This window comes from Aegilops tauschii, chromosome 2 (assembly GCF_002575655.3).
Source record: "Aegilops tauschii subsp. strangulata cultivar AL8/78 chromosome 2, Aet v6.0, whole genome shotgun sequence".
Lineage (NCBI taxonomy): Eukaryota > Viridiplantae > Streptophyta > Magnoliopsida > Poales > Poaceae > Aegilops > Aegilops tauschii.
In genome coordinates, this window is record NC_053036.3 from 40,015,526 (window position 1) to 40,037,096 (window position 21,571).

General features: G+C 45.2%; 2 protein-coding genes across 4 annotated transcripts; both read right to left on the reverse strand.

The window, feature by feature from the left end:
* Window positions 1-717: 717 nt before the first annotated feature.
* On the reverse strand, window positions 718-4,088 carry LOC109748348 (protein PARTING DANCERS homolog). Of its 3 annotated transcripts, none has more exons than XM_040401502.1 (9): window positions 3,870-4,088; window positions 3,214-3,335; window positions 3,037-3,125; window positions 2,835-2,930; window positions 2,662-2,756; window positions 2,538-2,578; window positions 2,390-2,422; window positions 1,680-1,838; window positions 718-1,057 (listed from the first exon to the last, which is right to left on the reverse strand). In XM_040401502.1, exons 1-8 carry the CDS (start codon window positions 3,937-3,939, stop codon window positions 1,689-1,691), a joined length of 696 nt encoding a protein of 231 aa, XP_040257436.1. In that variant the 5' UTR covers window positions 3,940-4,088; the 3' UTR covers window positions 718-1,057; window positions 1,680-1,688. The 3 variants fall into 3 exon arrangements, with proteins under 3 accessions (XP_040257436.1, XP_020162973.1, XP_020162974.1); XM_020307384.2 differs by having other exon boundaries at window positions 2,339-2,422; XM_020307385.2 differs by lacking the exon at window positions 718-1,057 and having other exon boundaries at window positions 1,705-1,889; window positions 2,339-2,422.
* Window positions 4,089-6,372: 2,284 nt separating this feature from the next.
* On the reverse strand, window positions 6,373-8,717 carry LOC109748347 (uncharacterized). The gene is made up of 2 exons (XM_020307383.4): window positions 6,774-8,717; window positions 6,373-6,677 (listed from the first exon to the last, which is right to left on the reverse strand). The coding sequence occupies exon 1, from the start codon at window positions 8,586-8,588 to the stop codon at window positions 6,810-6,812; it is 1,779 nt and encodes a 592-aa protein (XP_020162972.1). The 5' UTR covers window positions 8,589-8,717; the 3' UTR covers window positions 6,373-6,677; window positions 6,774-6,809.
* Window positions 8,718-21,571: the final 12,854 nt, after the last annotated feature.

Below are 21,571 nucleotides of genomic sequence, written 5' to 3' on the forward strand. Positions count from 1 at the left end.
GTGCTGGTACTCTTGCCGATGTTGGTTGATTACTTTAATGGCGACGTGTGTGCCGCAGCCTTGCCATTGCGGCTCAAATTAAAACAATGGGAGAACCCTCATTGGTATTTACACAGGTATGTGGTTTGATACTTTTGCTATGTTTCTACGGCTGTGTCATGTTAGAAGAAAGAGTTTTAAGATCTCGAAGATTTGCTCGTTTTTCTTTAGACTTTATTTTGTAATTGTTGTAGTCAGCTCATGTATCTCTACCATGTACAATTTGCTACTATAAATATATCATGGTATTTATTGTCAAGAGAGAGAGAGAGAGAGAGAGAGAGAGAGAGAGAGAGAGAGAGAGAGAGAGAGAGAGAGAGTTTAGGACCCAGCAGCCAGGTTTACAAACGAAGACTTCAATTTTAGGTTTGGGCGTGGTGGTGTCCGGGACAGCGAAAGCGATCCGGTCTGGTTCGGTTCTGGTCAAGGCAAAAGTATTTATCTTGCTATTAGTCATTGTTATTAACTCAAATTCCCAATCATGATTCAGGATTAATCTTCCTGGCTCTGCTCCAACTTATATGTGAAGCCAGCTGCATCGTTCGAGTGGTTCCTATTTCTGCATCTGGTGCGGTCGTGCGGACGACACGACACGATCCCTTGCTGCCTACTCGATCCAAATTTTAGCCAATTACTTCATGTTTAGTAAAAAAGAACATTACTTGATGAACAAATTGCTTCCATGCTCATGAGCAAATTGAGCAAGTCAGTGTGCCATCTTTGCAGAGTAGGCTGGGGTGCCGTTCAAGTATTCCAGCACAAGAGTTGGGCAAATCTGTCCGAACGATCGCCGTGTTAAGCCAACCAGCTGATTTTTTGCAGTAAAAAATCCGAAGCAAAAGCAGTATGGCATCGTTACCGCACTACATCCTCACAAACACACATCTGTGGCACTCTACAGCAACATAGCATCGTTAAACGCTACCAGGGCAGTCAGTAGCAGACACGGACCAATGGCTTCGGCAGTCGGTTGAGTTCATCCCAGTTCAGATTCAGCAGCCAATCGACCTTAATTTGCCTGCCAAACAACAAAATCGGCATCATGTGAATGCATCAGGCTCTATAGCATACAAAGTTTGAATAATATAGTTTTCATCGTGACAGGTATCTTGCTTCCAGAACATGTAGCCTAACTTCACTACTTCTGAACCCAACCTAACGGATCAATTTTAAACCAGGTGGTCATTTGGGTTTTTGAAACAGCAAACCAAATTTGTGGTAGCATTTTGGGAAAGAAAGAGAAGTGGTAATTTTCCGTAACCCTAGCCCCAAATGTGGTAGTTTTATGCTATTTACTCCAACGATTTAGATGCAAGATATATGCTTTTGTTTCATCTGACAAGCTATTGGAAACCCAGTTAAACATAACGAATCATATATATCACCATAGGCTGAGCGTGCACATTAGCTCGGCAAAAGAAGTGGCGTCATGAGTAAGACCAGAGGAATTTAGAGAAGAAAGCTAATAACAGGAGAATACAAAAGTAAACGTGCACAAGGAATTGCACAACGCCGCATACTCATCATGAGTTACAAGAATGGAAGAAAAAGTAGGCATACAGTTCTCTGACACGGTAGCCATACATACATCAAAAGTAAAGAAAGCGAACTACATATCCTAAGTCAGGGGAACAGAATACCTGCAAAAATTAGTTGATTTTAGGGCTTAAGTAGAACTGCGGATCCCTGAAGAACCTGATAATTGTCTCTGCCTTATCCCTGGAGAGGTCAGTGCTTTCTAGGATAGAACTCTCGGATGCTTTTGCAATTGCTTCAATGGAGCCAATAGCTTGGGCAAGCTATGAAATCAAGAGCATGACTATCAGCATGGCATGATACTGATATGACTACTGTAGAGACAGAAAACACACGGTAGTTAAATAGAAATATGAAATTTGGCGTTCACTGTTCACCAATAGATTTTGACTGCAATTAGCATGGCATGACAAATTGTACAGAGCAAATATCAGAGAATGGAGGACTTCTCAAGTTAGATAATCCGGCAAATGCTTAGTTCTCATTCTTGAATAGTTGCATAGAATCAAGTTTTTCATGAGAGGAGGCACAATAATTATGTTTGAACATTTGATCACTTATCTACGGTGAACTGTCATCAACCATGATTTAGAAAAATGATTGCCAACGGCAAGGCAAATGATTGTACTTATTGTGTCTACCATTTGAGTTGTTTTTCTCACTAGAGCCAAAACTTGCAAATAATTCAAAACTGAAATTGACTAGTCAGTAGCCTAGAGATCATCCAGTTACATATTAAGATAAAAGATAGTTCAGTACACACCATATTGGCATCGTGATCATCAATACCAGGAATAGAGGTGAGCACTCGTACATAGGCATCCATGCACTGAACTGCTTGCTCCCGCTACAGACACAGGCGAGAAATCACTTAGCTTAATTTTAGAGCTACAGCATTTGCAAAAAAGAAAATATAGAGCTACAGATAGTGCAGCGATAGATCTGGAAGCATGTGAAAGTACCTCATTCCTCATTGTTGAGCTAATGTCCTGCTGCTTGCATACTGAACAAAAAAATGTGTTGATCTGTGTCAGATGCTTGCAGCCTAGGAACTTGATCATGAGTCAAATTAAGTTAGATATTTACCTCCACGGGCATGAGCAATCTTGAGCATCATCTCAAATCCCATCTCAGGATCGTTAACAGGCACAAATGCAGGGCAGCCAAGCTCCATGCCATACCTTGGTTAAGACAAACATGAGTAACAATGATCCAACTAACATACCCCAGCACTAGCAAAATACATATTAGGTGCTTACTTGAAATAAGACTGATTAAACGATTCGATTTGCTCCACCGTAGGAACAGCGACAACGACATAGATATTTTTGAACTGCCTCTTCAATGCATTTACCCTGCAACAGGAATCGTCCAACATTGAAGCCACCATTACAATCGTTACAGCAAACAAACACCATAGCAGCATGCTGCTGTAAAACATAGCAGGGAAGAGTGTCGCACCTGCTAAAAACAGCAGCTGCATTCCCACAGTCCCAGCTCGTCTCAAAGATGAAAGCAACTGATAGCCCCCCATTGTTGAAGATGAAATCCTGGAATACACCTGCTTGATCAGTTTTTGCAAAGACACCATGGAATCATTCGCGACTTGTGACTTGCAGGGCGGGAAGAGACGCTTACAGGAGATATCGACAGGAAGTTTAGGCGATACAAGTTGGCGGCCAGGAACGCGCCAATGAAGTTGATAAGGTGGTGGTCCTGCTTGTCTCTCCACGCGGTGCTCATCATGCATATTCCACGACCTGCAATACAACACCCAGCAGAGACATTAAGATCTAATTCAGCATATGGATATGTCAAAAAAAAAATCAGCAGATGGTTAACTGTGAGGCTGTTTGTAGCACGATCTAAAAGTGCTGGTAGCGTTCAGAACCTTCATTCAGCAAAACAATCTCTGAATTTTCTGAACCTAACCTTGGAACCACACAGCAAAACAATTTCTGAATTTTCTGAACCTAACCTTCCACAAGTAAAGGAACAAAAGGGGCGATTCCTCCGGCCATGGCTACGCAAATGAAAACATGCGCGTGTTTCAGTGAGGATTCTCCACTCAAAATTGGCCATGAATCCCCATCAGTACATCACATACGCAAGCAAGCAAAACATTTCGGCCAAGTCGAGCAACTGGCGGCCGGCACGGCACGCCCGGGCTTAGTCGGCTGGGCGCGCAGCAGCGAATCGCGTGAAAACGTGCGGTGCCGTGCCGGAACCCTAGCTAGCGAGGGCGGCGCGTGCCTGAGCAGGCTAGTGAGTTGGCGGGTGGATCGGCGCCGCACCTGGGGTTGGGGCCGGGGCGGGAGCGGGCTGGGGCTGCGGCGGCCGGGCCGAGGTCCGGCAGCGCTCCATCTGGAGACGGGAGGAGGCCCGAAGCCGGAGCGGAGACGACGAGGCTGCGGCGGTGCGGTGGCGCGAGGCTTCGTGTCGTCGCCGTGCGTGCGCGCGAGGGGGGCGACGGGCGAAGAAGGGTGAGGAAGGAACTGTGGGCTGGGCGCCGCGGCGGAGGTGGGCCTGGATGTCTCGGTGGGCTGCGTGCGGCCTTGTCACAACGTTGCGCCCTCTTTTTTTCGGAATGTTAAACACGTGGCAGGGACGATCACCTTCTCCTCCGCCGCCAGAGAAATTTTGGTCTCATCACCTCCGGCTATCATCTTAACAGTGAGAGATGGAAGATCACGGATCTTCAGTAGTTCTATTCTATGTTCTTTGTCAATTATAGTGGTGATCGTAGTTTCGCAAAAAAAAAGAAGTTACTCTCATTCTTTTTTGGCGGTGTCATAAAGTTAGAAGGTTTTGTGTCCTCGCACATCGGCATATTCGAGTCTGGTGAGTTTATGTTAGTGTGTGAAGCTTTTTTCTCAGTTTGATTCTTTGTGGAGGTGGAATCTTTCATCGGCACAGTGGTGAAGGTCCTGTGATTCGACGACCGGCCCAAATATGTTCATCGCTCAAGTCTTCCCATCTTTTTGGACGGATGATTTGATGGGCTTTCAGAAACCTTTATTCATATTATTCGTGCGGGTGAAAGAGTGACAACATTGTTGCTCCAATCTAATCGCAGTCTTTTATCAAAGTCGTGGGAGTATTTCGTCTAGCTGAGATAGACACCATGGAGAAGGTGCTTCTAAGAGATCTTATGTAATTTTTAGTCATAAGAGTTACTTTATACTATTACTTTTCCATATTAAGTCCAAACCAGTGTATTTGTAATAGTTGTGAGTACAATTATAGATGTTTCTAGAAAATAAACCTACTCCGGTGTCGCGCTGTCACATTGATGACCTGTGACGTAACGTTGACCATGTTGAACAAGAGAACGAAAGACATCAGTCCATTTCGTCAACAAGAAACCAAGCGCCCGTCTATGCAGTATCTCCTCGATCGATCTAGAAGGTTTTGTAGACTCATGAATCGATCTCCCAAGGTAAAAAATAATGACCTTCTTTTAGACTTCTTACTAGCAAGTGTTACCGATGTGTGCCTTGTACAATTTTTGGCCACTCCCACAAGGTTGGTCTTTGTTTAGGTGATTCCTTGACTTTTGGCAACCCAATGCTCTTTTAACAACTCTAGTTAGTTTTTTTTCTTCTTCTAACGTTGACCAACTCATGGATAAATAGAACGAAAACTTAAATTCAGCTAGCCAATATTTTATTGGAGCAACCCCGTACATAAACCAGACACACCCTGGCATGTCAGATGCATCGTCCAAGCAAAGCTAGCGAGCTTCTCGGTAGGTAACTAACTCACATTGAAAAGTTTGAAGGTTTCTTCCAAACTTATAGATCTCTTACCAAAGTTTGCAGGTCCAAGAAACGGGAGTGTTTACTACTACGAGTCTACGGAAACAAGTCCAGTAGCACATCCTGAAGGTAGAAACGAAAATACACATCTTACTGGAATAACCTTCCTGACACTAAGTTCAAAAAAAAAAATCCTGACACTAGCCAGCAAAAGCATGATCTGCGCTTGTACAGTTTTTCCACGTACACAAGGCACGGCATGTACACAAGTCGCTAAAATAACCGCAATTGCAACATCTAGCATCAAGAATAAATGCTGTGTTTCTCGGTACAAATGAAAATGATTGCACGGAACTTCCCCAACATGGGGAGGTTGACAAAATATATGCCCAATCATGCAAAAAGTTTATGCACCATGGTGCCTGAAGAACATGCTATAAAGGGGTTCACATCACAAGACACGAACTGGCGGCCAACGACATTATAATAAGACCATCATCACATATAAAAGTCCCCACTTGCTCTATATAGATGTGATTTCTGAATCCACTTTGGTCGGAAGTCAGAGCCTTTTCTCCAATGCACTATGCAATGCAAGGTGCATAGAGAAATAAACCAATATTTCTTTAAGCACCACCAGGTGCTTATTTGTAGGGAGTGGGCGCTTAATTAGGCACTCATCCTACAGAGTTAAGCACGGATGCTTAAGAAGAACTCGGTTTATTTTATCAAGCACCTTGCATTGTACGAGGCCCAACAGAACTACTGCATGGACTTCCACAAACAGGGCATAAGCAGATAAAAACACACAGCGTATGTGTAAAAATATTTGTCCGGATTTAGCTCGGTGGAATAGTGGTCATGAATTATTCTTATCTAGACCGAAACTAATGGCCAGTCTAAATAACCAAACTAATGTTTCAGCATTGCATCCTACCACAGATTCTTCTTGAAATGGCAACTATTAAAACACTCGTCGCAAAAGAAACAGCTATTAAAACATACAGAGCGAACGACGGAATTAAAGAGAACCATGGCCTAAACTGGAAACACAAGCTAAGAGAACAGCATAGTACCATAAACATCCACAGCTGTGCAATGACTTCTAGACACAACATACAACAGGACAAGTTACCAAGGTACCATCTAACACACACTTTAAACCACCTTCGACCCCAAGTACACAGGCAGTCTTCCAGATACATAACACTAGAGAGAACCTACAACTTTTCTCACTCAACTGGCCAACTCAATAGCTCACATGACCTGGTCAGCGAGTCTCCTAGATCTAAGTCGGTGACACGCACTTATGTTCCCCTGCTCCCATCTTCATAACGCAGTTCCCTGTATTCATGATGTACAATGTTGGTAAAAGGTACACTAAATTGGCAGGAGCTAATGAATCAGGAAATGGTTCAAAATGCTAAAGATTATGCGTACCTCCAATGGTAGGATAGACACCTTAGCCAGCGCCGTCTAAGGAATTTGAGGAGCAGATGGCAGGTATTTAATTTCATATGTGAGAAGTGCTGGACCAAAAGCATTGTACTTTCCTGAAGTGCTATAGGCTTGCTCCGCATCAGCATGGTTAGAGAAGACTACTTTCGCAGTCTTTGACTTCTTGGTGATCTCAGTCTGACCCTCGATGATCGCTCCATGAGCACGGAACACATTGTTGATACGATCCACTGAAGGAATGGATTCTGCACTACCAAAGTATAGAATCAAAGCTGCTGGACCATCTGCTGGTTTCTTATCTGGAAGATCAGTAGAAGCCTCATCTTGAGGTGCCACTTCCTGCTTCGTCTTCTTATTGCCATTCCTATTCTGAGACACTCGCTTCCTTTTGCGGCCTTCATAATCACTTGATGCATCTCCATCGTCGAAATCGCTGATGATAATGTCACACCAGTAAGAATCTTCCGCCTTTCGAGCCGAGTAGATGCCCCCCGCGGATTTCCTCCTGCCCCTCTGGCCATCCGCCGTCTCCAACTCCAATTGTTCTGCCTCAATCTCATGTTTCGCCTTGGTAAAACTTCCAACGGACTTTTTCCTTCCTTTCTTACCACCAAATATCTCCAACAGCTCTTTATCATCCAACTCGCTCGGCGCTTTCGAGTCCTTGTGTTTTGCAAAGAAGCTAAAGATCACATCCACAGAATCATAACCCTTGAAATTGAATGGATCAGAAGCAACTGATGTAAGCTGAAGCAACAATTCGGCGGCCGATGGATACTCTATTTTCTCTTCCACCTCATCATCCTTCACCTTTGCGGGCTGTGAGGGCTTCGCAGCAGAATCCGTTTTCCTAGGCCTCCCACGTGGCCTCCCAGTCCCGCCGCTGCGTGGTGCGGCGCTACTGCTACCCCTGCCCCTCCGGGCCCTCCTACGCCCAATGTCCACATCAGTATCAGAGTCACTGGCACCCTTCTTGCGCGGGTCCCAGTCCTCATCGGAATCGGCCTCCTGGACCTCCTCCTTCCTCTTCCTCCCCCTCCGGGATGGCGGGGTCGCCGACGAGTCACAGTTAACCTCCCTTGTGCTCCTCCTGCCCCGATCCATGGGGGAAGGAGCGGCCAAAGCATCAGCATTCGCTATACCGAGCTCCAAGGTGTACATAGGGGGGTCAGGCAGGCCCCTGAACTCATCAAAGGCCCTGAGATGCGCCTTGGTGATGGCGGCCTGCACCCGGTTGCTGAAGCCCATGCGGTCGGCGGCCAAATCCTGGAGCGAGGCGAGGAAATCCCGCGGATCAAAGGGCCGCCGGAGGGAGGCGGGGGCGTCGGCGGCGGTGAGGGCGGCCTGGACGCGGCTGGAGAACTCGTCGAGGGAGGCGTCGACGGCGGCGTCGAAGTCGTCGGCCTCGCCGTCGTAGAGCTCCCCCACGGTGAAGTAGGCCTCGTAGGGCCTGAGCTGGGCCGCATCGCACCAGGCGAGGGCCTTCTCGCCGAAGAAGGAGACGAGGAGCTGGGTGCCGCCGGAGGCGACGGAGAGGACCTCCCCCGGCCAGGACGGGTGGGAGAGCTTCTTGCCCCAGACCAGGTCCTTGGGGGCGAAGGCCGAGGGGCCAGACCCGGCTGGGGCGGCCGGATCCAGCGCCGCGGGGGGCGGGGGAGTGGCGTTGGTGGGGGCCGGGGCAGGGGCGGGGGCCGGGGGCGGGGTCGGGGGGTTCTTGCGGGGGCGGCCGCGGCCGCGCTTGGCGGGGGCTAGGGTTTGGGGGACGGCGGCGGCGTTGAGGTCGATGTGGTCGGACATGGTGGATTTCTGGCTAGGGCTTGGCTCCCCTCCCCCCTCCCCTTGCTGGATCGATGGGAGTGAGTGAATGAAGTGAAATAATGAGGCAAACAAAGGACGAACCGGGTGGGGTGGGGTGGGGTGGGCGGTGGGGTGCCTTCCTCTGCCTTCTCTTCCCTTCTCTTCTCCTCCCCTCCCCACTATACGCAATCTTCCTCTTGCTTAATGTAAGAGAACTCCGGTGATACTAGCAAAGCATCGATTGATCCCTCACTAATTATTATTTTGTGGCAAGAGAGAGCTTTATTGAGCAGTTATACCACATTATTATGAACTGGTATATAAGTTGCTCATGGATACCGTTACATTCCCAGCAAAAAAAAAGGATACCGTTACATTGTCGCAAGTCGACAAACCGCGCGAAACATGGTTACAATTAGTTACGAGCTGCTCGTGGATACGGAGTTATATGCCGCAAGGCGACAAACGACGAAAAAGGCGACAGATTGAATGAATGCAAATTCATCCTAACTAATGGCGTTAAAAGTGTGAGTAATTTATCTTTGTTACCAGGGAAGTCGGGGATCAAATTTCAACTAGAGAAGGCTCTTCGTCACATCAAACCACAGTGTAGAGAACCCTAGGCGGCTAGGGTCAATTCTGCCCTCCAAGTTTCACCGGTGAGTTTATGGATTTGCCTCCCATTTGCCAGCCGCTCCGGCGGCCGGTGGCGGGGAAGAGAATCCCGGTGCATCCGCTCCGGGTAGTAGTTTAGGTTAGGTTTCCTCTGCAAAGGACGAACGGGTGAGGTGGGCGGTGGAGTGCCTCCCTCCCCACTAAACACAATCTTCCTCTTGCTTTGAACTCCGGTGATAGGAAAGTACCGATTGATCCCTCACAAATTATTGTTTTGTGGCAAGAGAGATATTTTATTGAGCAATGATACCACATGATTATGAATTGTTGTATAAGTTGCTCATGGATACCGTTACATTGTTGCAAGTCGACAAACTGCATGAAACGTGATTGCAGTTAGTTACGAGCTGCTCGTGGATACGGAGTTGTATGCCGCAAGGCGACAAACCACGAAAAAGGCGGCAAATTGCATGAATGCAAATTTCTCCTAACTAATGGCTTTAAAGGTATGAGTAACTCTGTCGGACTATATCTTCACGTTTGTTGTGAGGGGGGTCAGGGATTAAAATTCGACTAGAGAAGATTATTCGTCACATCAAACCACGTCGTAGTCCAATACATTCTTTAATATCCAAAAAAATATGGTTTCAACCATTATCGACACGAAAATCATATCATAAGGAGCATGATCGATGCCCTCTATAAATTACAAGTACCACTTCATCCTTCATTCACGTGCATTTAGTCAAGAAAATCCGAGAAACCGGTAGGCCCCCACCACGAGAGTTATGCATAATCATCCCGACGACCTAATGAGGAGTAATATCGTATTTGATAAGAGGTTTTCTTACCCTTTATTATAACTTTGTCACTCTTTAGTATCGCTAATGGATATGGACTTATGTGGTATGCCTTCATTTCATCTTTCTATCCATATCCCGCCCAACAAAGCATGTCGTGTTATGACGGACCATGACCCACAAAAATATTGTAATGTTGCCATATTTCTTACAAGATGTGTTTGCATTAATTCTATTATCTAATTTTAATGGGCTTGGCAATTCCACTGCTAGTATTACCTCTATCCTTATCCACAAGGGCATCTATCACCAATGATGAGGGCAATGAAATGAGGTGCAAACTGACATGAAGATTTGATGCCGTGAACATAACTTGTGTTGCATGACGCTTGGATGCCAACATATCACGTCCATGTAACGTGTCCTCTAAGCTGAGGGGAAACCGCCGCCCCTCGTGGATGGCAGCCACATCAGTAGTGGTCTATTAACTACTCTATTCAATGGCTTGTGTTGCATCATTGTAATCAGATATATAAGTTTCCCATGGATACAGTTACACACTACAAGTTAATAAAACCGTGTGAAACACGATTACAGAACAAAATTATACGTCGCAAGGCGACAAAAACCGCACAAATGCAAATCCATCCTACCTAGTGAAAGTGCGTTATATCGACTAGAGGGGGTGAATAGGCGATTTTTATGAATTCTTCACTGAGGAATTTGCGGGTGAGGAAATTCCTTAGCGAAGAACTACTTGCAGCGGAATAAGTACTCAGAAGTAAACATAACAGAACACAAGCATGGTCATCATGATGAAATGAAGACAGGCACAGAGTACAGAAAGCGTAAACACAGGATAACACAGGATGAAGACAAACAGACTGAAGAAATTGAACTGAGGAAATTGAGAAAGTCTTCAGTCAAAGTCTTCAAACACAGATATGAACGAGCACACAACACAGTTATGAGGAAATGAAAGAGTTGAGGAAATAGAACCAGTAGGCTTGGTGAAGACAATGATTTGGTAGACCAGTTCCAACTGCTGTCTCAGTTGTACATCTGGTTGGAGCGGCTAGATATTTAAACCTGAGGACACACAGTCCCGGACACACAGTCCTCACCGTATTCTCCTTGAGCTAAGGTCACACAGACCTCGCCCAATCACTCGTGGTAAGTCTTCAGGTGACTTCCGAACCTTCACAAACTCGGTCACTCAGCGATCCACAATTCCTCTTGGATGCTCTAGACCATGACGCCTAACCGTCTGGAAGAAGCACAGTCTTCAAAGGTAACAAGCGTCGGATCCACGCAGGATCAATCTCTTCAGTGATGCTCAATCACTTTGGGTTTGTAGGTGTTTGGGTTTGGGTTTTCCTCACTTGATGATTTTCGCTCAAAGTCCTCTGAGGATGGGATGCTCTCAAATGACAAGTGTCAGTTTCTCTCGGAGCAGCCAACCAGCTAGTGGTTGTAGGGGGCTATTTATAGCCTAGGGAGCAGCCCGACATGATAAGATATAACTGCCCTTCAATGATATGATCGTTAGGTGGATAAGATATTTTGGGACAGCTGGCACGTAGCACAGCAACGGTCGGAAATTTGAGTATCAAATTCCTCAGGGCTATCATGTTCCTCACTGTGTAGGCAATCAGCACTGGCAAATTCCTAACTCCTCAGTCAGAACAAATTCCTCAGAGACCAGAAGAACTTCATCTCTGTCACTGAAGAATATGACTGAACTGTATGAGATTTCCAATGGCTTCACTCGAAGGGATTGGTAGGTGTAGGATTTTGAGTTGAGCATCACTTGGAAATTTTTCCTTAGTATTTCCTCGACCCCCTTTAACAGTACAGTGTTTCCTATGACTCAAGAAAGATAAAATGAAACTACGAAAACAAAAGTCTTCACGCTTCATGTTCCTCAAATGAATACCAAGTCTTCAAGGTCACACCAATTTCTTCACTTTCAAAGTCTTCAGAAAGTCTTTAGTCGAAGAACTTCATTTTTAGGGGTCGACTTTCACTGTAAATATCAAACTCCTCATAGACCTATAGACCTGTGTACACTCATAAACGCATTAGTCCCTTAACCTATAAGTCTTCAATACACCAAAAATCACTAAGGGGCACTAGATGCACTTACAATCTCCCCCTTTTTGGTGATTGATGACAATATAGGTTAAGTTTTCAACGGGGATAAACATATGAAGTGTAAATACTGATATTGAGGAATTTGATTGCAAGATATAGAAGAACTCCCCCTGAAGATGTGCATAGTGAGGAATTTGCTTTTGAAGCAATGCACACTTGAAGAGTTGAATCATGGAGATCTCCCCCTATATCTTGTAATTTATACACGCATTTGACATAGTATATGAAGAATTTGAAATGCATGATGAAATATGATGACTGATGTAATTCAGCATGCGTGCATAAATATTAATGAGGAATAAGCATGCAGAAAAAAATAGCAAAAGTATCAGGCCACCATAGAGTTTAAGTTTACAACTCGATCCAGCAAAGTCATCAGAAGAACGAGAGTTGTAACTTAAGAAAAAAACGCCCATATAAGATAGACCCGCTTGAAGACTAACTCAAATTTCTCCCCCTTTGTCATCGAATGACCAAAAGGATCGAAAATGAGGACTAACGCCCCTGAAGAATATCAAGTTGATGAAGGAGCGCCAGCGTTGTTGGGGTCGTTGATGTAGGGCCTGCCGCAGTGTCGTCCAAGTCTTCATGCTCATCGGTGTCGCGCGATGAAGAATAGGAGCTGGCCACCAAGGAAGGAACCTTGACCTTCTTGTATTTCTTTGGTGGAGGTGCAGACCAGTCAAAGTCCTCCTTGAGACCCATGTTCTTCAGATCTTCTTCACCATATACATGTGACAGAATAGCCCAGGTGCGATCGAAGACTTCATGGAGGTAGTAATGGTTTTTCCTCACTGCATTATGTGTAGCAGTCATGTTGTGAAGAATTGAACCAAACTGACGCTTAACCCACTTATGGTTTCGATCCACCTTCTGGTGAAGACTTAGCAGAAGCTCACGGTCAGTCATCACACGAGGAGCAGTGGCTTGAGGATTTGGCTTGGAGGCATGGGCAGCAGAATCATGAGTGGTAGAGTCATCATTGGTGGAATAAGATGCAGCTTTGCGAAACTGACCATCCAATGGACGAATGCCTTCATCAATAACAGCTGGTGCCTTGCCCTTTTCGTCAGCTGAGGAATAGGTCCACTTGAGAACTTCAATCGGGGGCAAGTAGCTGAGGTGATTCTGAAAATCAGCCTTATAGTTGAGTGAAGACCTTGTTCTAAGGAATCTCATGATCCAGGGAGCATAAGGATTCAGCTCAAACGGAGAGAGTGCAACATTTGCCAGAGTCCTCATGAAGAAATCGTGATAATTGACAGGAATGCCATGAATGATGTTGAATACCAGATTCTTCATGATGCCAACAATTTCCTCATCAGAGGAGTCGTGGCCTTTGATTGGACTCATAGTCTTCGTCCGAATGCGATAGACTGTTCTTGGTACATAATGCAATTCCTTCACGAGGAATTTGGTCCTTGAGGCTTGACCAGGTTTCAATGGCTTCATCAGCACTTGCATATAGTGATCAGTAAGCTCAGGCTCTTGGTACATGCAACGAGCTCCTTCAGGTGGAGGACTGATGGGCAGGGCGTGAAGTAATTCAGAGGCCGGTGCTTTGTAGTGAGTGTTTTCGGTCATCCAGTCCAAAACCCAGGAGTTCACATCGTCAGCATCTCCTGTGATGTGCAATGTTGCGTAGGATTGAAGAATGAGTTCTTCATTCCAATCAACTATGTCTGTGCAAAAGTTGAGGAGGCCTGTGTCATGAAGCACACTGAGGACAGGTGTGAAGCATGGCAGTGATTCCATGTCCACATGAGGAATATGCTCGTGGTCGAAGACTTTGTCCTTGTTGAAGAGCACTGAGGAATAGAAGTTGGCCTGGCCGGCGGTCCAGAAGCGCTTCCTTCTAAGACGAGCAGAATCGTAGGGATTGTAGTCAGTGAAGAACACGTGCTCGCCGAAGAAATCATCAGCCTTGAATTTCTGCTTCTTTGAGAATGGATCCTTTGGCTTGGGCTGAGGAGTGTCAGTCAATTGCATTATCACCTCAGGAATCGCAATCTCGGGTTCTTCAGGCTGAGTAATTTCAGCTTCTTCTCCAGTGACAGCCTGGGTCTTCAATTCTTCATTTACATTTTCTTCAACACTAGTGGCTGGAATTTCTTCATGGACAGACGGTGTGGCATGTGGTTCATCAGATCCCATTTGTACTGTAGTTACTGGGGACTGAGGAATTTGTTGCAACGGTGTGAAGAGTGGAGAGTTGGGGTGCTAACTTTCCCAAAAGTCATCATTTAGCATGGGTGTGGTACAGCCAATGTCCACATCTTCATCTTCCATTTCTTCAACGCCGGCCTCTTCAGCAGTAAACTGAGGCATAGGCGAGGAGACAACTGGTGTTGAAGGGATTTCATCCACTTTAATTTCTTCATCCATCTGCTCTGACGAAGCAGCAGAAGGATTTTCTTCAACAGATCCGCTAGGGATCACATATTCTTCATCAAAAGGGACGATTTCCTTTGATGGCATGCTGGAAACAGGAACAACATCAATTGGATTTTCAAATGAGCTGGTCAATTTCTTCATCTTCTTCGGAGCTGAAGAATCTGATGAAGCTGATGCTTTCCTTTTCCGCACTGTTGCACGCTCTGCAGCCTTGGTCTTCTTCACATCTGAAGCAGATGGAAGGATCGGAGTTGGGGTAGGCGCAGGAGGAGCAGAGGAATGTGGTTGATTTTCTTCAGGCACAACTGATGCAGTTGCCCTGACCTCTTCATTTTCTTCAGGCGCACCACTAGTGGATGCCCTGGCAATTTCATCAGCGGCTGGAATGCAGTCATCAGCCCTGGAACTCACATTTTCTTCAGCAGCCTGAATGTCATCAACGGTGCTGGCATGTTCTTCAGTCGGCTAAGCAGATGCTTCAGCCTGAGGAATTTCTGGTAGCGATGGAGCTGCAATATTTGGAGTGAATTTCTTAGTCAGTTTTACAAACCTGACCTTGGCTCCTTGCCAATCAGCATAGTAAGCATTGAAATCATCGTTGAGGACTTTGATTTTAGACTGGATCTTCACAAGTTCGTCAGTTGTCATAGAGACAACATTTTTCTTCAGGAAGTGCTCCTTCCTGTACTGCGCTTTCTTGATCTGCCTGGCCTTTTCAAATTTCCATTTCTCTTCTTGGATGAAGGCAGTCAGCATATGACTTTGGCCAGGAGTTAACTTGAAATAAGGCATAGGAGTGTTTGGGTCCTTGTGCCAAAGATCAATGTAGTCGAGGATCAACTTTGGATCCAAAAGCAGAGGCACATTTGTGCCCTTGGCTCTAGCGTCCCTGACTTGCCTATCTCTAATGATTTCAGCAAGTTCCTCATCATCAGCTTCGTCTTCATCAGACGGCACTTGGAAGGCGACCTGCTTCTTGTGAGGACTTGGGCGAGAACCTCGTCCAGCAGTGGTCTTTGTCTTCAGCAGAGAGGGTCCCATTGAAGAATTTGGTGCAGCTGAGGAACTAGCAGAAGCTCCTGAGGCAATAGAGATGCCCGTAGTCCTTTGGCACGTGGCAAGATGCACAGGTGCTGAGGACTTGGTCAGAGCAGTTGAGGACTTTGGAGCGGGAGCAGCATGAGGAGTTGGCCGTGAGGGCTTTGAGGATTCTGGCCCTGAGGGCATTGCTGAGGAACTTGGTCTTGAGGGCATTGAAGGTGAAGCACTTGGCTTGTGCGCAGGCTTCTTTGACATGGCCTTCTTAGGCTTGACAGAGGCCTCAGCGGCAGCAGCATCAGCAGAGTCTTCGTTGAATTTCCTCACTGCTTCTCTGGCTTGTCTAGCCAACTTGGCCTGGAGCTTGGCCCATTCATCAGGATAATCCTCACCACGCTTGAGGCTGGTGGGATCAGCTATTTGGCCAGGTGCCAATGGAGGTCTTGGGCATGGAGGATTGAGTGCGAATTTCTTCATGTATTTGGGAGTAACATATCTGTACTCCCTCCACCCTCTTGCCCATCTCCTCTCTATCCTCTGTATGCGCACCTTGCGCTGATTCTTGTCCTCCTTACCAAACTTGGCCTCATCAGGAGTGCAATAGTCTTTGTATATGTCATCAGGGATCTCAAAGCCAGTGTTGATTTCAGGCCTCTTTCCTCCTTTCTGTGGCTTCTTACCGTCAGCCATTTTCTTCAGCTGAGGAATTTGAACAATGGAATTCTCTGAAGAAGTATGCAACTTTTCTTCGAGGAACGCTGCAAATGAGTTAAGTTGATGAGAACCTAGTGATTCCGCAGCGGACATGAGTACCTGTGAACAGAGTATAGTTGCGAGGAATTTGGAGAGGTCATATGCGTTCTCAGAAGGTTTTGTAAAAATAACAAGTTTGAGGAATTTAACCAGATGAGTCTTGAAGAATTTCACTAAGCGTTCTTTGTCTTAGGTTCCAGAGTTGTATAGATCGAAGATCCACACAATTGAGGAATCTTGAAGAAAAATTATTGCTTAGAGAAACGAATCAAGAACAGATGACATGTGAGGTGTTTAGTGTGTGAGGATTTGAAGAAAAACACCTTTGAGGATTTTGTAGAAAACATTTGAATCAAAGAGGGTAGTAAAAGTAACTTTTAATTACCCTGGACGAAGAACACGACGAACTGTGAGGTAGAGATGAGAAGTTCGTCTGTGCAGATCTTCCACGCCCTAACTCGGCGGAGGAAGACAGCTACGGTGGCGGCGGAGTGAAGATTTCCGCGGCCAGCGCGAGTACGACGGCGACGAGGTCGAGGCAGTGAATCTCTTCCTCACCGGCGACGATGAAGTAGCGGCGGCGCTAAGAGTAAAGGAAGTGAGGAAGGGGAGGGGGTATTTATAGCCACGGTGAAAAACTGTTCGCCCAAAGATTTGGACGAACGTGCCCCCGACCCTTCTCATTCGCTTGACATGTGTCACCCACGTACTGAGAAGTGGAGATCGTGGGTGAATAGATAAGTATTTCGTGGGATGCGGAACGGTTTGAGCGGCAAAACCGAAAATTTGGATAAGATAAGTTTTAACGTTCCGTTCGCAAATTCTTCAGCTGACAAGGACACAGTGAAGATTTTGAACGAGTTTCAAATAGAACGCACATGAAGAATTTTTGAATAGATTGGGTTGAGTTTAGCATAGAGGGGGAAGGGTCCGATCACATTCACTTAGCAGAAAAACCAACTTGAAAAATTAGCCATAAGTGAATGCTGTAGAGGACATAAACTCATATATATATAGCTAATGAACGACGGAAACAGTGAAGACAATGCAAAGTTGAAGAACATGAATAACTGAGGAATTTCAAACTGAGGAAAAACTCAAATTGAAGATTTTCAACTTTTGGTGGTGGCGTGGCCCACCGTATAAGAATGATGATTTCAGACACCGCGTACAATTGTCGTAGGGTTCTGAGAATCAAATTCTTCACACTTAGAGTGTTATTCTTCATTGATTGAAGAAAAACGTTTCTTCATGTGTTGCACATCTAAGTCATCAATTTTGCATAAGTGTTAGGATGAGTGTCCTTTTCAAAGAACATTCGGAGATTCTGAGATATTTAGCTCACACCGCAACTTGCTAAATCTCTTCTCATCCAAGGGCTTTGTGAAGATACCGGCTAGCTGTTCTTCAGTCTTCACATGCTCAATAGAAATGTCGCCCTTCAACACATGATCGCGAAGAAAATGATGACGAATCTGTATGTGCTTTGTCTTCGAGTGCTGAACTGGATTGTGAGCAATCTTGATGGCACTCTCATTGTCACAGAAGAGAGGCACATTCTTCACGTTGACACCGTAGTCCTTGAGAGTTTGCTTCATCCACAGCAATTGAGCACAGCAAGAACCAGCAGCAATGTACTCAGCTTCAGCAGTAGACAGTGATACGCAGTTCTGTTTCTTCGAGGACCAACAGACCAAAGATCGTCCGAGGAAATGACATGTACCAGATGTTGACTTGCGTCCACACGATCACCAGCATAGTCAGAGTCAGAATATCCAATGAGATCAAAAGCCGAGCCCTTGGGGTACCATAATCCAAGTGTTGGTGTGTGAGCTAGATATCGAAGAATATGCTTCACAGCCTTATGGTGTGATTCCTTCGGTGTAGCTTGAAATCGGGCACACATGCAAACACTAAGCATTATATCTGGCCTAGATGCACATAAGTACAATAAAGAACCAATCATGGAGCGGTATACCTTTTGATCGAAGTCAATACCATTTTCATCAGTGCACAGATGGCCATTTGTGGGCATAGGAATTTTGACGCCTTTGCAATCTTGCATGCCGAATTTCCTCAGTACATCCTTAAGGTATTTCTCCTGAGATATGAATATGCCATTGCGCCGTTGACGAATTTGAAGACCTAAGAAGAATTTCAATTCTCCCATCATAGACATTTGATATTCTTCACTCATCATATAGGCAAATTCATCACTATAACGTTGGTCAGTACAGCCGAAGATAATATCATCAACATATATTTGGCACACAAACAGTTCACCATCATAAGACTTAGTGAAAAGAGTAGGGTTGAGTGAACCGGGTTTGAAGCCTTTCTTCATGAGGAATTCCTTCAAAGTATCATACCACGCCCGAGGGGCCTGCTTGAGGCCATAGAGGGCCTTATTGAGTCTGAAGACTTTGTCAGGATGCTTTGGATCTTCAAAACCTGGGGGTTGAGCAACATATACTTCTTCCTCAAGCTTACCATTGAGGAATGCACTTTTCACATCCATTTGATATAAAGTGATATCATGATGGTTAGCATAAGCAAGTAATATGCGAATAGCCTCAAGTCTAGCAACAGGTGCAAAAGTTTCATCAAAATCAATTCCTTCAACCTGTGTGTAGCCTTGAGCTACTAGCCGTGCCTTATTCCTCACCACAAGGCCATTTTTATCTTGCTTGTTGCGGTAGATCCACTTTGTGCCAATGATATTGTGCTTGCGAGGATCTGGACGTTTGACCAGTTCTTAGACGTTGTTGAGCTCGAACTGATGTAATTCTTCTTGTATAGCTTGAATCCACTCAGGCTCCAGAAATGCTTCATCTACCTTAGTGGGCTCTGTAATAGAGACAAAAGCATAGTGCCCACAAAAGTTAGATAAATGTGAAGCTCTTGAGCGTGTGAGAGGACCTGGTGCTTCAATGTCATCGATGATCTTTTCAACTTGCACTTCTTTTGCAACGCGAGGATGAGTTGGTTGTCGTCGAGGAATTTGATCAGCATTTTCTTCAGCACCATTCTCTTCAGCATTTTCTTCAGGTGCATTAGCTCGACGTTCTTCATGTTCTGGAATGAATTCTTCAGCAGATTCTTCGGTAGGAATGACATCCTCAGTAGCCTCGAACTTGATAGATTCCTCAGGTGCTGGTTCATCTATCACAGAAGGTAGGTGCTCTCTTTGCGAGCCATTAGTTTCATCGAACTGCACATCTACAGTTTCAACAACCTTGTGAAGAACATTGTTGAAGACTCTGTAGGTGTGCGAGTCCTTTCCGTAACCAAGCATAAAACCTTCATGTGCTTTCGGTTTAAATTTAGAGTTGTGATGAGGATCTCTAATCTAGCATTTAGCACCGAAGACTTTGAAATAACTCACATTGGGTTTCTTGTCAGTGAGGAGTTCATAGGCAGTCTTCTTGAAGAATTTGTGAAGATATACTCTGTTGATGATGTGGCAAGCAGTATCAATTGCATCAATCCAGAAACGACGAGGCGTTTTGTATTCATCAAGCATAGTGTGAGCCATCTCAGCAAGAGTCCTGTTCTTGCGCTCCACGACGCCATTCTGTTGAGGAGTATAAGGAGTAGATAACTCATGAGTAATACCAAGTTCATCAAGATAGTCATCGAGACCAGAATTCTTGAACTCAGTTCCATTGTCACTTCTGATGTGCTTGATCTTCACACCAAAGTTGGTTGAAGCCCTCGAGGAAAATCGTTTGAAGACTTCCTGCACTTCATGTTTGTAAGTAACAATGTGTACCCATGTGTATCGAGAGTAATCATCAACAATAACAAAGCCATATTGAGATGCATCATTTGAGACTGCAGAATAATGGTTAGGACCGAAGAGATCCATGTGAAGCAATTCAAATGGTCGAGTGGTGGTCATGATAGTCTTCGCTGGATGCTTAGCCTTTGTCATCTTCCCAGCTTCACAGGCTCCGCATAAGTGATCCTTGAGGAATTTGACATTCTCAATGCCAATGACATGCTTCTTCTTCGCAAGCGTATGCAAATTCCTCATGCCTGCATGACCAAGTCGTCGATGCCATAGCCAGCCTTCTGAAGCTTTTGCAAGTAGGCACACGGCTGGTTGCGGTCCTGTAGAGAAATCAGCAATATACAAGTCTCCTCTCCTAAAGCCTTCGAAGACTTTGGAATTGTCAGCTTCCATAACCACAACACAACGATACTTGCCAAAGACAACAACCATATCAAGATCACAAAAGCATTGAGACAGACATGAGGTTGTATCCTAAGGACTCGACAAGCATGACTTTGTCCATGTGTCGATCCTTTGTGATCACAACCTTACCTAGACCCAATACCTGACTTTTGCCTTTGTGAGCGAAGATGATATGCTTCAGATGCGATGGAGATAAGGGAGCATCCATCAATAGATTCTTGTCACCAGTCATGTGATTTGTACATCCACTATCGAGGACCCACTCAGTGGCTTTGGGTTGATCATCCTGCAGATGAATTAGTGCAGCTTACGAACTCATATACTTCATCAGTGAAGAATATGACATCACAATTCATCAGTTCAATTTCATCAAGCAACAGAACAGATAAAGTAGTATGAGGAAGTGAGAAATGAGAGTTCATTTCTTCATGATTAGCCTGCGTCCTATCAGGCACTCTCAGGTCCAGCAAATTCTTCAGACATTTGAGCACGTCTGGAGACCTGACCCTGCATAAGAGATTAGTTCTTTTTCTTCACCACCCACATCTGAAGGGGTGGCAAAGAGTTCATCACTCTGCGAGCTCCATACGAGAAAGGTGGCATAGAAGCCAATCCATTTTGTTTCACATAAGAGGAGTTAGGGTAAGCATATGAATAAGCAGAGAAATTCTTTGAGGACTTATGAACATAATGATTAGAAGAATAATGCTCATATTCATAGCCCTTAGCTCTTCCCTGCGAAACAGAGTTGTTAGCACGATGATATTCATATGAGGACTTTGATCCTTTTGAGGAATTTGATCCACGTGAGGAATTCGATCCGTATGAGGACTTGGATCCATATGAAGAATTTGATCTGGGGTTCCTATTCTTCACAGGTGGTGTCATGAGGACATTCATCTGAAGACTTTCAAGGCACTTTTTGGGAACCCAGATTTTCTTCATAGGAGAACCGTTCCTGCAGTTAGTACCAACATATCTAGCAAATACTTCACCATTCTGATTTTTGAACAGTTTATAGTTGGAGTCAA

What these genes read in the sequence shown, in the direction of transcription:
- LOC109748347 (XM_020307383.4), bottom strand. Translation starts at nt 8,588, where the DNA reads ATGTCCGACCACATCGACCTCAACGCCGCCGCCGTCCCCCAAACCCTA.
- LOC109748348 (XM_020307384.2), bottom strand. Translation starts at nt 3,939, where the DNA reads ATGGAGCGCTGCCGGACCTCGGCCCGGCCGCCGCAGCCCCAGCCCGCT. An exon ending in ACTTCCTGTCGATATCTCCT is followed by an intron (nt 3,126 to 3,213) that starts GTAAGCGTCTCT and finishes GGTGTATTCCAG; the next exon opens with GATTTCATCTTCAACAATGG. An exon ending in GCTCAACAATGAGGAATGAG is followed by an intron (nt 2,423 to 2,537) that starts GTACTTTCACAT and finishes CTGTGTCTGTAG; the next exon opens with CGGGAGCAAGCAGTTCAGTG.